General features: G+C 41.9%; 1 protein-coding gene across 1 annotated transcript in view; it reads right to left on the bottom strand.

The window, feature by feature from the left end:
- Positions 1 to 17,810, bottom strand: part of kiaa1109 (KIAA1109 ortholog) — an 88,883-nt gene that overhangs the window by 63,866 nt on the left and 7,207 nt on the right. The window contains 20 exon segments of the mRNA XM_078277048.1: positions 284 to 534; positions 1,544 to 1,875; positions 2,463 to 2,582; positions 3,163 to 3,291; positions 3,952 to 4,128; positions 4,822 to 4,959; positions 5,471 to 5,689; positions 6,717 to 6,949; positions 7,126 to 7,232; positions 9,269 to 9,453; positions 9,686 to 9,783; positions 10,096 to 10,251; positions 11,244 to 11,361; positions 11,554 to 11,645; positions 12,936 to 13,014; positions 13,295 to 13,451; positions 14,964 to 15,114; positions 15,968 to 16,047; positions 17,183 to 17,376; positions 17,657 to 17,738. Of these exon segments, the coding sequence (XP_078133174.1) occupies positions 284 to 534; positions 1,544 to 1,875; positions 2,463 to 2,582; positions 3,163 to 3,291; positions 3,952 to 4,128; positions 4,822 to 4,959; positions 5,471 to 5,689; positions 6,717 to 6,949; positions 7,126 to 7,232; positions 9,269 to 9,453; positions 9,686 to 9,783; positions 10,096 to 10,251; positions 11,244 to 11,361; positions 11,554 to 11,645; positions 12,936 to 13,014; positions 13,295 to 13,451; positions 14,964 to 15,114; positions 15,968 to 16,047; positions 17,183 to 17,376; positions 17,657 to 17,738 (3,098 nt within the window).

Genomic DNA, 17,810 nt, shown 5'->3' on the forward strand with positions numbered 1-17,810 from the left:
AAGCTAATTTATATTATATGCATGTATATATATGTATATTATATTATCAATAATTCCAATGTAATGAACTCCTAGATAAACAGAGACCTGCAATATAACTCCCAGTAGTCCCTGTACTGGAAGAACAGTTTTTTTTCTAGCAATTCATTCAACATTGTTGCATTTAAATAAATATTCTTAATTTGCTTGGTGTTGCACAAAAAAACCTAAAAAAAAACAAAAAAAACTCAAGAACCTCTGGGGAGTATCAGGAAATCTATATTAAATCTTTGCAAATGCATACCATCCACTTTGGGCGTTTCCTTGGTAATAATCCACTCCCCTGGCTGTAGCAAAGACTGGCCATAAGACATGTCTGACTCTGTGCTGGAAGAAGAGAACGCAGAGGAGGAGGAAGGTGTGAGCTCTTCAAGCTTGAAGAAGTCCAGGCCCATGTTGGTACCTCCAAAGAACCTGCAGCCTCCGAGGCAGCCGCAGCGGTTCCGGCTGCGCTTGTTGCGAATGCCAGTCTCTTCTGGCCACAGGAACCAGAGTCTGATGTAAAGGGAGAGATAGATGAAGTTTCTGTATGTCTGTAAGATTTTGTCTAGGCTTGCAGACAGACACATGTAGATAAAATGTTGCATTGGTCTCCCTTTCTAAGTCAACATCTGATTATCATTTATTTGTCCTGACAGGTTTCCAGAACTGGGTTTTGCATTGGCATACACTCATACGCCCCTTTCACACGTGCAGTCTTTCTCTGAAATGTGTAGGGCCCTTTCCTGCATGCGATCATGTGTGAATGGGAGCAAGGATCAATATGCACATGAACATAATCTGTTCTGACAATTTCCCACCTCAAGACCTAGTAACATTTCAGGGAAAATGCAAGTAGGAACACGCAGCTATAAGCACTGTTGGACTGTCCTTTCCCCCACCTATTCTGGCATTTCCATGGCAAGTGTGAAAAGGCACAAGGTGGAAATGTTCCTTAATGCGGCTGCATGAGTGAATAGTGAAAATCACTAGCGGTGCCTGAAAGGTTAACCCCGTAATTTACTGGCAACTATGTGTGAAAGGGACTATTGAATAATTAATGAACATACATACATTCTTTACCATTACTCATAACCCACATGCAGTTTAGCTAAAGAAATAAGAAACCACCATGTCCAGTTAAAAGCTAGACAAGAACATCTATACTGATAATGGCTCCCTGCAGACCATTTATGAGATCTTCAATTCATTATAACAGTAGTCTGATTATCACATATAATGAGCTGGATCACCGTACATGACAGAAAATGAATCATCTTGTTTTGTTTGAATGACCTATTTTACATTACGAGCTGAACATCGTATGACTGACTCTTTATACCGAGGTGTATTAAAGCCAGTGAGTCATTTTTACATTAAAAAGAAGTTTCAGCATTGACTTCTTTTGTAAACAGTGGTTTTACGTTACCAGCAGTGTCCCTTGATTACACACACACACACACACACACACACACACACACACACCTTGGAAAAGTAAATAACCTTGACAGTCTGTGTTTTCTACCTTTTGCTCTGTGCATCGTGTTGCTCCAGAAAATGCCTCTGGACTTCACATTTGGCTGGGTGGTCAGCGGCCAGGGCGATGTCTGCTGTGATGAGGTTCAGGTTGACTGAACCCGCCTCCAGCCAGACAGAGCGTCGCAGCAAAGGGGGCTGACCGAGACCTAGCGGCTGACCCAGACCTTGACCCTGTCCGGCCGGCTGCAGCCTGGTCGCCTCGCTGTGCTGCTGCTGCTCAATGTACTGTCGGATGTTTACGTCCTGCACCACAGCGCTGATGCCTTCTCCCACTGCCTGGTTATGCAGGTTGCAGTTGGCTACGCGAATGATGGCCGTCTGGGGAGGACGAAAGTAAGAAAAAATTATTTACACATCTAACAGCGTATTCACAAACTGACATGGATTTAAACTGATAAATATATTTACTTAGTACAGAAAAATACTTTGCACATCTACAACGTGAGACAGGTGCGCCGGAAGGGAAGAATCAGGTCAAAAGTTTCAAAGAAACAAAAAAATATAAAGTTTAGTAGTAGGCAACGTTTCTGGACTAGACCATCTACAAGCAAAGCAACTGTAGTAAAGCATCTTTACTTTATACTTTTTTTATTGAAAAAGACGCCCCGAGCGGTTGGGGGGGTGTTCGGTGCTTTGCTCAGGAGCACATTGGCAGTACCCAGAAGGTGAACTGGCACCTCTCTAGCCACCGGTCCACACTCCGTACTTCGGTCCATACGGGGACTTGAACCTGCAACCCTACGGACTGAGCCACTGCCACCCCAAGGCATTGCTGAAGATGGTCTAGTACCAAAACGTTGCCTGCTATTAAACTTTATAATTTTTGCAAGCTAGACGATGTGCAGGAGTTTTTTTGCAAATATATTTACTTAAAATACAATACATAAACGGTTGGTGCCAATTACCCTGATGTTGGCAGCACAGCCATGCTCCACTACGAAGAGGTCAACTCCATCCATGGCCAGTCGGGTCATGGTGTACTTCAGCTCCTCAGATGTGCGACAGTGACCCGGCAAGCAGCTCAGCTGAAAGACAACCATCATTTAGTAGCAGAAACTTTTAATTCAGTCTGGCTGTACTTTATATACCACTGCATAGCCTGTAGCCACAGCTGCTTGGTTGTCTGAAACTAATGAGGGTCTCTCAGGCAGAGTTTTTAAAAATATCCTTATTAGTATTCACATACAAAAAAGACATTTTGTGAAACAGACTTGTTTTCTCGCAAAGTTACTTCACACATCATGGTGTTGTGTATGCATGTTGTGTATGGTTGCTGTACATCAATAGCTTTGTGTTAGAATTCGTTACATTCGTTACAGGCAGTTCCTCCAGCTGTGCAAAAGTGTGCTTTCTGAGTCATGCATCATTAAAACAAAGGTTCACAGCGGCCTCCTTTTATTATTGGCTGCTATTTGCACATTTTCCATCACACTGGACAGTTCTGGGCATAATGAGCTAATGTAATAGCTTCCAGTGGGAGGTTCAGACACACATGTCTGTCAACTAGTTCAAACCAATGCTCGACAGCTACAGCAGATAAAAGGGAAAATGTGATAAATGAGGCTCAGACTGTGCGGCATTTCATCGTTTACTGCCTGTCTGTACCTTGACATCGCAGATGCGACGGTCAAGGCCATGCTGGCAGATGACAGAGGGCTTGGGTTGTTCTAGCTGGAACTCTCGGGAAACCCCGTGGAAAAGGAAGTTCTCACCCCACTCTATCATACTGGCCACCTAATAATCACAGACACACACAGACACATTAGTACTCCAAAACAATCAATAGATACATTTACTGCTTGGGCAAATGCACTGAATAAAAAACATGAGTAAAACATACATACTAATGCAGTCATTGTGGGGGTGGACAAAGCATAAGGAAAACACGTTTTGAAAAATACAGGATACAGTTACACATACTCCCACTTAGCTGACCTAAAGATCTATGATGTAATCATAGTCTAAGGCTGCACATATTCATCCCTGCCACATACCAAATCACTCTTTATGTAAGACACACACACACACACACACACACACACACACACACACACTTCTTTGTAGGGACCCGTCATTGACATAATGCATTCCCTAGCCCCTTACCCTAACCTTAACCATCACAACTAAATGCCTAACCTTAACCCTTACCCTAACCATAACCTAATTCTAACCCTAATCCTAAAACCAAGTCATAACCCTCAAACAGCCCTTTAAAGTTGTGGGGTCCAGCATTTTGGCCCCACAAAGCTGTCCCGACCCCACAAGTATACTGGATTCCCGGTTTTTGGACCACACGAATATAGTTAAACAACACACACCGACACACACACCGACACACACACACACACACACCCCGACACACACACACACCGACACACACACACACACACAGACCTGTGGAAGAGTGACCCTGCCGGTGAGCCCCCCAGCCTGCATGTCGATGAGCCAGGCGTACTCCAGCGTGTCAGTGCCCACTGGGAGGCCCTGAGCGGAGAACATAGCATGGGCCCTCATCTGCAGGCCAGAGAGACTCAGGTGGCCGTCCCTCAACACCCCGTCCGCTGTGGGACGCTGTGGGTAAAAGAACGTATTCAAAACACACAAATATTTTTTTTTAATTTTAACATAACATCTCTACCTTGTAAGTGTGGTTAAACCCACAGAAACTGAACATAGCAATCTCCAGCTAAAAGAAGTTTCATTCCATAGTATCCCTGCATGTGCCACAAAAAAGAGCTTGTTATCTCATTGGAGGAGAGAGATGAGGGCAACACATTCTTTGTCAGGGATTAGGGAAAGATATTAACCCCGAGCTATAAATAAGATCCAACTCATGGCTAAAGCTTAGAAATTTTGTGTGGTTATGCAATATGCAGGTGCTTATGCAAAGATGTGGCTGGTGAAAACATTATGCAACTCCAACCTGAAAAGCTTTATTCAGGGTATTTTCTAAGGGTTGAGTCACGCCTTCAGATTAAAAAATAGCTGTTTGTGCGTTCATTGTTTTCGCACATGAGATGTGCCACATAGTTTAAGTTTGTATTACTGTTCCTTTTAAATTAAAAGATGAATGTAGAGGTCAACATGTCACTTTTACCCCAAGAATAATGTTGTGACCTTTTATGTGCTTTTGGACACACAGACAAAAAAATATTTTAAGCAATTTTCCTTCATATAAAGTCTAAATCTAGGCAATGACTGCATTATATGGAGCCAAAATAAGCAGCACATCCCATCAGGCACACGTGTAGCTGTGTTTCTGACCTGGTAGTTGTCACTGATGAAGATGTGAATGGGAGACAGGAGCAGCTGAAGCATCGTCTCCTTGTAACCCTTCTTCATCTCAAAACATAGCCGCTCCAAGAAGCCGGATGGACCTTCAGGACCCTCACTGCTGCAGTGCTGGAGGTACAGAGAAAGTGAGAAAACATGTGGACTCATGCATAGAGTTATTTTTGTTTTTAATAAACATAAACGCACATCAACTCAAAAAGCATGACCGGCAGGTACTGTATAAATCAAAAAATACTTCCTTGCAAGCCAGGAAACAAATGCCGGTGAATAAACATATATTTACACATTTTACTTGAATGTTCACAATGTATTATTCATTTATTTCTTTTCTCATATGCCCTCTTTTTTAATAAGTTGCCTACAGCGTCTTGATATTTTTCATTCATTTCTATCCATGAAACTTACGATTTGTTTTCTTTTATTTACTGCTGCATGTCTTGCATGCATTTATATAGTTTATACATTTCCATTCCATTTTATTTCACACTGTAGTGACGGAATGGTTTCATAATCTTTGATCGTAGCCCATTTGCTATACTACACTAATCTCTCTCTCATGCTCTTTTTCTTTTTTTAAACCAAACCATTAAAACAAACTATTGGCAGTCATCAGTTTTACCATTGGCAGTCGACCGTGGACTTTGTAGAGGTTGATGAGCACGGTGATGTCCCAGGGGCGCAGGTCCAAAGGGTGGATGTTTGAGTTTTCCTTCTGTCCGCTCTCCTCCATCCCCAGAGGAGACCAACCGAGGCCAGAGGAGGTGGAGGTGGACAACACGGGGCTGGATACTACCTCCTCAAAGTCTGTGTACATGTCGTCCTCACCAAAATAGTTTTCCTGTAGGAACAGTTGAAAGGGAGGTTAGAGGGCTGTTCAATACGTTGTTAGTCTATAGCCACGACTTTCCACTTTCAGGATTGCCCCGATGCCACAAGATATTCCGCCGATTTTCACTCTTTTCGGCCAGATGTCCATTACATTACGCTTTCTTTTGCTACGTTTACACGTGGCTGGCTATTTTCATAAACAGACATTTCAACCTCTCCGTTTTCAAAGATAACATCGTGCACAGCTGTCAGTTTTCAGAATAGTGTTCGTTTACATGTACCCGTGTATATATGCCGTCAAGAGCATGCCAAACCAATAGGTGGCAGTGTAACGAGAAGCTCAAGCCCACGTTAGCCAATCAGAATCCCGAAAACAGCAACAGCAGCAACGAATCACTTCCTCTCTCTCTCTCTCTCTCGGCTGCCTAAACCTCCATTTGTCTCAGTTTACATGCAAACATTTGCAAACCAAGATTTCCAAAATCTCCACTCTGGCCGGAGGTTTTAGAAAGACTCGTTTTTAGAGGCAAATTCTCAGTTTGCGTGTAAACGAAGGGCACAAACGAAGGGAAATGTCTCAATTTTTCAAAATAACCATGTACGTGTAAACAGGGCATGAGTGTTGGAATTCTAAACTCTGGTCGATTTATGAGGACTATGGTTAACTGTTGTACGACTAAAAACAACTTTTGAACGTACGCGTACAAAACAAGTTCCTTCCCGAGGCTATTTCGCAGAGGCACCGTGGTTCTTCCCGGTGCTTAGCGCCGCCCATGACGATTGTGATTGGTTTAACGAATTGCCAATTAACCAGAGCATGTTTGTTTTCCTATGCGTTGTAGACTTCAAATTCTTCCTTTCACACATTCTTTCCTGATGCTTTCGTTATTATCCAAAATATGCATCCACGCTATTACACTGAACTCCTAATTACACTGAGTGCAAAACACCAACACACAATGACGATTGATGATTATCAAAGGTGTCACCAAAATCCAGAATTTTGTTATTAGAGACAGACTCAAGGACATTCGTACCTTGATGGAGATCAGTGCTCGGAGCAAAGGCCCATAGAGGATGATTTGAGAATTTGGGGACACGTCCATCTCCACATGAAGTCTGTCGGGGGGGAGCTCTGTGGGGTCAGCGGGCATCCGGCTGTGGGCAGCTGAAGCAGACGTGGAGGTGTATCGTGGCGTGGCGTTGTGGTGTACCGAGGTGTGCTCTGGGGGACGTAGAGCTGACAGAATGGATTCCTCCATCTCAGACACTTCAAAACACAAATCACAGGCAAATTACACAACATTATGTAAAACAGCTCGGTAAGACCTGACTGAGGGAAGATTTTAAAGATGGTTACATTTTCTTACACAGTCCACAGTAATTCTGTCATGGTTGGCTTTAGAACAAACGACAAAAGAATTGACACTAAAGCAGTGAGCTTACGCGACTGTTTGAGTTGCTCATCAGCCTTCTGGGGATAAATGGGGTGCCAGGTATAGTCAATGATGAGCAAGAAGTTGGGTACACTCCAGCAATCCACCCAGCCAGCTCTGATGTAAGGAAGAAAAATACACTCAGTACACATTTTGTCTTTATTGAGAGTTTATCATCATTTCAAGTGGATTTTCCAGTACATCGTTCGCTTTATGAACCGTTCAATGCAAGGACATACAGTAGAGGCAAGAGACAGCAAATGGGTCACGCCTGATTTCTCTCCAGCACAGAGTGCACCGGTCCAGAGAGATATCGATCGTAACCTTCCGGGGGGGAAGTAGGTCTCTCGCAGTACTACATGAGTATAGCAAAGGTTCTCGAGCACCTCTTTGATCTCTCCCTGGCCTTTAGGGTGGCGCTTATAATGTAAAAACGGATCCTGCTTTGCAACACTCTCCAAAAAGGGATGTTGGCCAATCAGAAGCCTAAAAAAACCGCAATCACTGTAAGGCTACCTGGCTGCAAAGGTACATCGATCGCTCCAAAGCCAATTCTGACACCTCTGTTTCTCAATAAAGAAGAGGAGTAAGAGTACATTTATGTGTAAACATGTAGTCCTGTTAGCAAGTAGATAACGGCGCACACTCTGACCTTACATTCCAAAAAACTCTTTGTTTTCCCTGTCTACATGACAACACTGAAAACTGAGTTTCTGAAAATCTTCACCCTGGAAGGAGTCTTCCAAAAAAGTGACCTAAAATGCAGTTTTTGTGTGTAGGAAAGGCCAAAACGCATAGAATAAGCTACATTTAAAAAAAATACCTGTCTACGTGTGGACTAGGCCTTAGATGGATATAGAACAGTTTTACACATAATAAAGGGTCTAAATGGAAAAGACTGTTGACTCAATAAAGCCTTATTAAACAGGCTATTGCATCTCACTTAAAGGTCCCATGGCATGAAAACGTTACTTTATGAGTTTTTTAACATTAATATGAGTTCCTCCAGCCTGCCTATGGTCCCCCAGTGGCTAGAAATGGCGATAGGTGTAAACCGAGCCCTGGGTATCCTGCTCTGCCTTTTAGAAAATGAAAGCTCAGATGGGCCGATCTGGAATCTTCCCTTTATGATGTCATAAGGGGAAAGGTTACCTCCCCTTTCTCTGCTTTGCCCGCCCATGAGAAAGAGAGAGACATCATGGCTTGCAAACAAGCGAAGCATGGCAGTTGGTCAAGGCCACACCCCCACCCTTCACCTTGCCCCCCCCCCTCCCCCCTCCTCCGCAATAGCATTTAAAGCTACAGACACAGAAATGGCACATACTAAGGAAAGCTCATTGTGGGACTGGCTCTAGTGGCTGTAATTCTGCACCAAGGCTGAATTTCGGGAAAGATACTTCAGATACAGTATTAAGGGACCACTAAGGCCTATATAAAAGAGACTTCAGATACAGTATTAGGGGACCACTAAGGCCTATATAAAAGAGACTTCAGATACAGTATTAGGGGACCACTAAGGCCTATATAAAAGAGACTTCAGATACAGTATTAGGGGACCACTAAGGTCTATATAAAAGAGACTTCAGATACAGTATTAGGGGACCACTAAGGTCTATATAAAAGAGACTTCAGATACAGTATTAGGGGACCACTAAGGTCTATATAAAAGAGACTTCAGATACAGTATTAGGGGACCACTGAGCATTGCCAAATGAGTTGATACAAAGCTAATTAAGACTATCAGCTTCACAAAACACTCTGTATTTCTCAGCATGGCTGTGTTTAGAAATTGTTGTCCTCCGGTGACTTTCGTGCGCAGAAACTCGAGTAAAGATAATTACCTCTTCTGAAGAGTCCTTCATGTTTTTTTTAATCCTCTGTGTCCTCCTTGGCTACTAGCAACTGCGATTACGGAAGGTTTGCATCATGTGGATGCAACAACAGTGGTGTTGTGATTACTTAGAATTCCTCATGGGGCCGACAGAAACCACGCACTATAGCTTTAAAATTACCACCTACTACCTTGGCAACATTTATTTTCTACCTAAGTATTGATGTTAGTCAGCAATATGATGATGAGTCATCCTGCTCTTTGCTAACACACTCGCTTTTTGCCCACAACTAGAGAGAAATAATTCCCAGCTTTAACTCACTCTGCGTGGGTGATGTTCCTCCAGCGGGACTTGGTGGGTTTGGGAGGGGGAGCACTTTGGTTTTCCCCTGGCATGAACATGTCTGGGGGGAGCTTGACGTTCTGGTAGTCTTTGGCCAGGGTGAGGAGGGGGTAGCGGCTTGGGTGGCACTCTGGCAGGGACAATCGCATGTCTGTATCCTCTGCCTGAGGAAGGCAAAGCATATATACAGTACGTGCATGCACCCACACATATTCATAGTTGCTGTCAAAGAATTCACATCTAGGGGCACATAGAAACACACACAGTATGTGCAGTCATACTTCTGTAAAAACATTTTCCAGACAGAAACAAATCTTTAAAATTACACTCAAATAAAAAAAAAAAAAAAGGACTTTGTTTTTGACACAAATCATATTCACTTAAAGCGTGACTCACGTTCAAGCTGAAGCGGGTATGGCAGGTGGTTGGAACAAACTCGTTGAAAGGCAAAGTGAACTCTATAGTGAGCGTCTCGCCGCATGCTGCAAGGTACACTGTAGAAGATCAATAATGCAATTGATTAGTCTGCCCTGGTCTGGGATTAAGTGGAGTATGTACTGTGTATACAATATATCATGACTTAATAGAGTCAATGTATTCAGTCATGGACATCAGCTTCCAGTGTTTAAGAGGCATTAAGTTATTGATTGATTATTGATTGCCTTCCATGGCTGGATTTTGATTATCTTACATTTTTAAGCCTTAGCCTTAGATATCAAATACGTTTTTTACATGATTTAGCCTTACCCTATACAGTTTTGTACTGCTTCTACGGTTATTTGCATCTAGAAGAGCATCTTTCTTACCATTCTCCTGCTGCTTGGTGGAACAATCAACCCAGTTGTGCTGGTTTGCCGCCCAAATCATCTCAAACTGGTGGAAAAGGATCTTGAACTTCCAGGAATAGGGCACAAAGGAGTAGATGTCTGGGGCACTGTCACTCGCCCAGTCCTGGATCAAATCTAAAAAGAAAGAAGGAAGAGTGACAAAGTGAAAAAATTTAAACTTTTCCTGTTAGTTTCATACATTTCACTATTAAAATACTAAGCGCTAAATGTTGCACAAGATGTCCTGTCATTGGTTAAAGGGTAACTACCATTTTTTTCAACCTGGACCCTATTTTCCTGTTTTGCGTGACTGATGTTAACAACAATCTTTGACATTGGTCCAGTATTAAGCAAGATTGCTGCAGTCTGCAGCAGCAAAACAAGCTACAATGTAAGTTAATAGGGCAGTTGTCCAGCTTGTATTTACCTTCACAAAAGTGCTCGTTTTGCCACTGACAGGCTCAGATTAATATTCTAAGTGTCTGACAACATTATGGAAAGGATCCCTTCAGAAATCGACCTATAAAAACCTCTTTGAGACCTTTCTGTTTAACCAGAAACAGCTCTGAAGTCACTAGCGTTAAACCCACCAGACTCCATTTAAAAAAGCAATACATTTAGCGTGTATCGAGCCAATGTATTTTCACGTGTAAATCCGTAAACTATGTGTTTATTTCAACCAAAACTAGAGTTGTGATGGTTGGAAAAGTGGAAAGACGACCCAAAGCGGCTTTTCATAGTTTTATTTTGTTTCTGTTGACTTTGAATGAAGTGTATTTTACGATGCTAAAATTACTGTTTATTTATATGGAGTCTGGTGGGTTTAGCGAATGCAATTTCGCGGATTTTTTAATATTTTAAAAAAGGGATCTTACTCTTTAACAGAAAGGTCGACCTCCTTAGAAATCCTTTCCATAATGTTGACAGACACTTAGAATATTAACCTGAGCCTGTCAGTGGCATAACGAGCACTTTTGTGACGGTAAATACAAGCTGGACAATTGCCCTATTAACTTAGATTGTAGCTTGTTTCGCCGCTTTCACTTACACACAAAAACAAAGGAAAATAGGGTCCAGGTTGAAAAAAACGGTAGTTACCCTTTAAGTCTGTTTGTTGGAGGACTCACCGGTGAAGAAGTTTTTCTGGGCGTAGATGAAGTGGTAGGTGGCCTTGTACACCTCAATCTCACACTGCCATGACTGAGGCATGTTCCACACCCGAGGGTAGCCGGCTATGACATGAAACTGAAATAAAGGCAGAGTCAGGATATGATTTTTTTACTTGTGGCAGAGAGCACTGTGTATTAATGCACGTTTGACAACGCATTTGCTCAACTTTCCCTTGCGTCTAAAGTCGATGGGAGAAGTAACAATTTTTCAAATTTCTGTCCAAAGAGTTGAACTGAAAAGCTTCTTGTATAATTGCCTGCTACTTACAGCCAGCATCTCAGCCTCCAGAAGAGTCCTATACTGCATGCTGCTGGTGGTGTCCACATGAAGCAACTGGCCTTTGATGGTAGGAGAGTAGCCTGAGGGCAGAGACAGACAGGAAAAGCAGGGCCCATCAATTCTCAAAATCCAAAGCTAGGGCCAAATTCTTGCAAATAATGTCATTTACCAGCAAAACTTGAAAAGCTACTTATGTTAACTGCATTTCTGGAGACCGAGGAGAGCATTGACTGATGACTGATACAATATTATCTGCTCAGTGTGAGAAATTATTACACATTCCTCACATCTATCAGAGTTGAGAATGTCAATGTTCCCCCGAGCTTGTTTGTTTTATTCTGGATATGGCTTCAAATCTAATTCCTGATGGTTTTACTTGATCTTTTATTCTGTATTACTGTATAATGGGGGAGGAAACATCACTATTACATTTCAGCTCACTTAACCCACGAGGTGTGGAGAGTGTTAAACAAACGTACTCAATGGAGTCTCATGTAGAAGAGTTTACTGACTTTACGAAGTGTGTGCTAGAGAACTAGAGAAAGTCATTTCCCCCAGTCTACAATTCACAGTGGTAGTAGGTCAATGTTGTCTTGTCCACTTGACGATGTCTTGGACTTCTTTCGGTCTCATGCCAATTTTGACATGGGCTTTCCTCAGTCTCTGCCAATACTGGATGTTTTCAATGTCATTTACACAGGACATACATAATTTAAGCGGATCCTATATGTGGATAACATGTAGATGTAAAAATACAATCATTAGTCAAAATCATATGCTCTATATAACTAGAGAAATAGTACAGAGCTCCTGCATTGTTGGTATTAGTTTGTATGTGCAAAGACAGTCACTAACGAGTCTCTGTTTTGGTCTCAGTCTTGAGCAGGGCTATTTACTTTAGTCTTGATTTTGACTCAACCCCTCTCTGATCTTCGAACTGATTTATGCTGAGGTATTCCTGACTATGGCCATGCCTACATACTGACCTACCGTAAATGTGAAAATGTAGCCCTCCGTGTTACTGAGGGCTTAGTGTGGATCAACTCAAGTACATTTCCAGGATGACTGCCTGACATCCGGCGCATGGCTCAATAACTAAATGGAAACTGCAAGTTTTGATTTAAAAAAATAAAAAAATAAAAAAAATACCACTTCATATTGACAAAGAAATGTTATAAGTTTAAATGTGTCAAATAAATAAAGAGCCAAATTTGCTGGGACCAGCTGGAGAAGCTCCAATTATACCTGTACAAGCCTTTTTGACATCGTCCTAAGTATGAGTTCATCCTGACATTTGATAAAGCTGCTTATCATGTCTGTGGTCATTAGTCAGAGCAACAGATTTTTTTTTTTGGAACACACACACTTACCGTTCTCTCCTACAGTCATGGGGATGTTGACTTCCAGGTAAGAGCCAGCACCTACATTCACATGGATGGCATTGGTTTCCTAGTAACAGGGATGAAGAGCATGGGGGGTGAGAGAGAGCCAACAGAACAGTCGTACATGCTGTCAAATTATTAATGAGGGGTGCTTTAACGCCTTAATACTAGAACGGCCAGACACTTTAGGGGTACCAATTTCAATAGAAAACGTATGACGAGTCATGCAATAAAGACAAGCGGGAGCAGCAGGGAGAGAAAAAAGATCACAGAGGTTGGCAAGAAAGAAAGAAAGAAAGAAAGAAAGAAGACAAAGTGAGAAGAAAGCACACAAGAGCAAGAGTCACCCTATTTTTGGTAAAAAGCAGATCGATGGTGGCGTCAGCAATGATGTTCATGCGGAGCTCAAAGGCCTGGATCTGCCTGGGTTTTCCTGGCTGGGCAACCTCGGTCACTTTCATGGCCTGGTAGTCAGCCGGCAGGAAGAACTTCCACAGACAGTCCCTGAGGAAATTGAGAGTTTGTGTAAATCCCAAATCTCAATCAATCAAACTTTATTTATAGAGCACTTTTCATACATGTAAAATGTAGCACAAAGTGCTTTAGAGTTAAAAGCAATTGACCCCCCCCCCTCCACATAAATGCATCCCCAGACACCCACAGACACACACCCACACCATCTCATACACACAATAAAACTAACATGTGACTGAGCACGGAAAAGCTTAAAAAGGTGGGTCTTGAGCCTGCTCTTAAAAATCTGAACATTCTCTGCAGCCCTGAGGTCCTCCGGGAGGCTGTTCCACAGACGGGGGCCGTAGTACTGGAACGACGCCTCTCTGTGAGTGTGTGTCCGAACCTTGGGAATAATCAAAAGGCCAGTACCTGAGGACCTCAGGGTCTGCGAAGGCTCATAGGGTAAAAGCAGTTCCGAAAGATAAGAAGGCCCAAGACCATTCAGAGATTTAAAAACCAGTAAAAGAACCTTAAATCTAAAGCCTTTAAGTTTGAGGGTCCTACCTTGCACCCGGTGTAGCACAGTGCAAAGCCCGACGCAAGTGTCTTTGCTAGTTTAGGACCGACGCAGTTGTCAATTTCCCGTCCAGCGCCCACGTCGTTTAAACGGCAAATGCACCTGCGCCCATCTGTGCGCCCATGGGCGTGCTGGTCTTACAGGGAGGTGTGTTCAGGTGAATTCTTGGCGTATTGCTATCTTGAGGCAGCGGGAAGTGATCGCGCCATTGACCAACAAAAACCTGGTCTAAAATCAATAGTGCAGCATTTTATTGTTGTTTTAACAGTGCATTAGTAAAATGTGCCTAGGCTTATGCACAGTGCGCACACACTATGCTTGTTACACACATAGCAGCACACAAACATGCAAAAAGATTAAAAATAAAAATATTACGGTGCAAATCCGCCATCATAATAGCAATGCGCCAAGGTACAAACGTGCCTGATTTTTTAAGGGAATGGGAGATGACACTGACTGGTTTATTGCATGTTACGCCCAAAACACACCTATGATTAATCAAGACACGGAGTACAACCCTTTTGAACCATGTGCCTGGCGCACGGACCCTTTTTTCCCGGCCTTAAGCTAGCAAATGTCGATTTGTGCACGCCGTAAACGCACCTGCGCCAGGCGCTTCACGCCGTGCGCTTAGATCGTTAAAATAGGGCCCTGGGTCTCACTTGACCAGAACAGCACTCATCTTACATCTATGACATTTGCATCTGTATTGATATGCTTTTTAAGTACCTACCAAAGATATAAGAAAATAGTGCTATGTTTTCCTACTAAGTTTCATTAACAAATTGTACCATTGCAAGTAAACTGGCTTGAGTTTAACTGGCATGTCACCGGTCATTCAAAAAGGAGAGGTTCTGTAATGGTGCGGGTTTGTACTGATCTGTGTTTTAATACTTGCTCAATCACGTTAAACCAATTCTCAACAAACGCCACTTTTTCTGCAATATGCACTGAATTGTGGTGAGATTTACGATCTTACTCACCTCTGACGATCTGCCCAAGGGCCGTAGTTGAAGTCAGTTCCTTTTCCACAGACAATGTCCAGACCCCAACATGGAGGCAGGTCCTGAAGCTTATTGTCCTCACTGCACGTCTCTGCCTCCTCCCCACCCTCCTGCTCCACAGGCACCAGCCCTGAACACACACACACACACAAGCCTAATACTAGATTATGGAGGGTGTAAACTGCCAAAATCTAAAATAAATAAATGACTCGATAAGTAAATTAATATGCCATTAAAAGGTGCAAAAAAATGATATTTAAAATAAATGTAGCCATTAATTCATTGATAAAATGTGACATAAGTTGAACTTTCTGTTTTAATTTGCTTCTTTATTTATTTACCTATGTATTTATAAATAACCCTATTTATGTATTCACTTTAATTGTTTCCCCTTTATTTACTCATTTTAATTTCATTTAAAAATGTATTTATTATTTATTTATTTATTTATGTAATTATGTAGGTTTTTATTTGTTTATTTATGTATTATTGTCCTGTTGCATCCCCCCCATGCAACTTATTTATTTTTGTATTATTTTTCTTCATACATTTCTTTTTCATTATGCAAATGCCATTCAGTGTGTATCATGTTTTTTTCTGCATAGATCGACTATACATGCCTTACTCCCGAACCGTACTAAATAGCTTCGTCCTCCATATTAGGTGACTCTGTCTCTGACAACATATACTAATCCTAAACACACAAAACGCCTTGCCAACAATCTTGAAACCACTATTTTACTACTGCTCCTTCATAATCAACTAGCTAATGTCCATTGGTCATGCTTATATTTTACTGCAAGCACTGACGTGTGCAGGGTTGTTTGATAGCGAAAGACAGTATGTCCCAATTAAAAACAATTTTGAAAGTTATTTCAAAGAAAAGACAACTTTTAGCCTTTTTTTTGGTATTGTCGCAGCTTTGTTGGATAACATGTTGGTTACCATTTTTAGATTTTGTGTGTGTGCGTGCATGAGCATACCGGGTTCATCCTGATAATAGTAGATGTCAACATCGTTGGACTGCATGACCACAAAGCCTTCTCCCATCAGTCTGGGAGGTCTAGAAGAGAAATCCACAAGGTCACACTTTAACAGCAAAGTACAGTTTTAGGAAGAGGTTAAGAACCCTTTTCTAAATAATTACAAGTAGGGTCACAGCAGGTTAAGCAGGAATTAGATATTCAGTCCACATTGAAGCTTGATTCTGGCATGAAGAGGCAATTTCATAAATGCAGTGGCCTTCCTCTTACATATTTTTGCTTCATCTCACTACACACATTCCAACAAAGCTTTAAGACACGTCAAGGACTGTTAGAGGTTGAAATCACTGATGGCTTTTTTTTTCCAGAGGCTACAGCTGCCAAGTTTATATTGAGAGTGTCTTCTTAATCACAGAAGGTAAAGATAATGTTACTCTCCGCGTCGTTTCATTCAGCTGAAGTGCAGATAACGGTTTACGGTATCCCTGCTTTTAATGCAATACAGTTAAAGCTGCCAAGTTAAAAAGAAAATTACAGCGGAGAAAAGGGATGCCTTAATCCACCATTCTGCCTACATTTTTGGTATCAGAATTATCAATTGCCAAATTCTGATTTACACATCCTTTATTCTATATCCAACAGCTTATATTTTATAAGAAGGCTGTAGCTCCTGAGTCAGCCATTAAAGGCAGTAAATGCAGAATGTTTTAAGCAAAAAAACTCATTCATTCAAATAAAACTATTTATTTGGAATTAACTCCTTGCACAAAACGCAATTTTTTTTATTTTGTACAAACAAATATAGAGCGAGGCCTCTGCTTGTTAAGATTCCCATCATACACATTGCAGGATAAAAAGGAAGAAACACAGAGAGAGCAGTGAACAGAACTATGCATTTCACACTTTCATTATGGTATGCTTAAACAATGAGTGGCAAAAGATATTTTGACATTATTCTTTAGGCAAGAGTATTATCTCGAAATTGTTTTGGTACTGACGACATTAGTTGAAAAATGCCGTTTACAAGTGTCAGTCTGCTACATTATTCAATCTCTATGGTATTACTTTTATATGAATGTTACCCTTGAATTTAAACAGCAATGCCTCTTAAACTGCCAGCCTTTAAAAATGGGATTTTACGGCGACGCTCAAATTAAATGAACAAAAATAAGTCAAATGTTGATGTTTCTTCATCAGTAAGTGACTTGGACTTACTCATCATTCTGCATGCCAAGGTAGCGTGGACTGGGAACCAGCATGACGCGCACATTCTCCAGCGAGCCTTTGACAATGTGCATGTACTGGTCCAGGTGGCTGGATGGAGGCTTGGTGGTGTACGTCAGGAAGGCATCCTCAAAATTCACACACAGAGTTTGGGGGAGGTGGTGGTTCCCAAATGCCAAACGACCCTACAGGAGAGCAAACACACATGCAATAAAGGCCTAAACACTAAAAGATGTTATTTTTCATTCATCACTCCTCAACAGTGGCCTGCGGCTGCCCACTGCTCCTATGTATAGGATGGGTTAAATGTTTATGTTATTTGTTTCTCTGCGTATTGACAGAAATGACAATGAAGGCACCTTGAACCTTCAATAATGCTCTGGAAGCGATTTCAAAAAGTGGAGTCATGCTTCCTTTCGTAGACCAAATTCCATCCATTTTTTGTTGGATTTGCGAGGTACTTACAGTGCTGATGTTTACTTTGACGACAGGAATGAGGGAGCGCCAAGATGACGTGTGGTCTGGACTCTCTGCTTTGATGTTCACACTATAATGGGACCAGAAGACATTCAGTCTTACAACAATTCAATAGTGCTACAATTCCAGTCAGCACAATTCA

This window comes from Sander vitreus, chromosome 20, assembly GCF_031162955.1.
Source record: "Sander vitreus isolate 19-12246 chromosome 20, sanVit1, whole genome shotgun sequence".
Taxonomy (NCBI): Eukaryota; Metazoa; Chordata; class Actinopteri; order Perciformes; family Percidae; genus Sander; species Sander vitreus.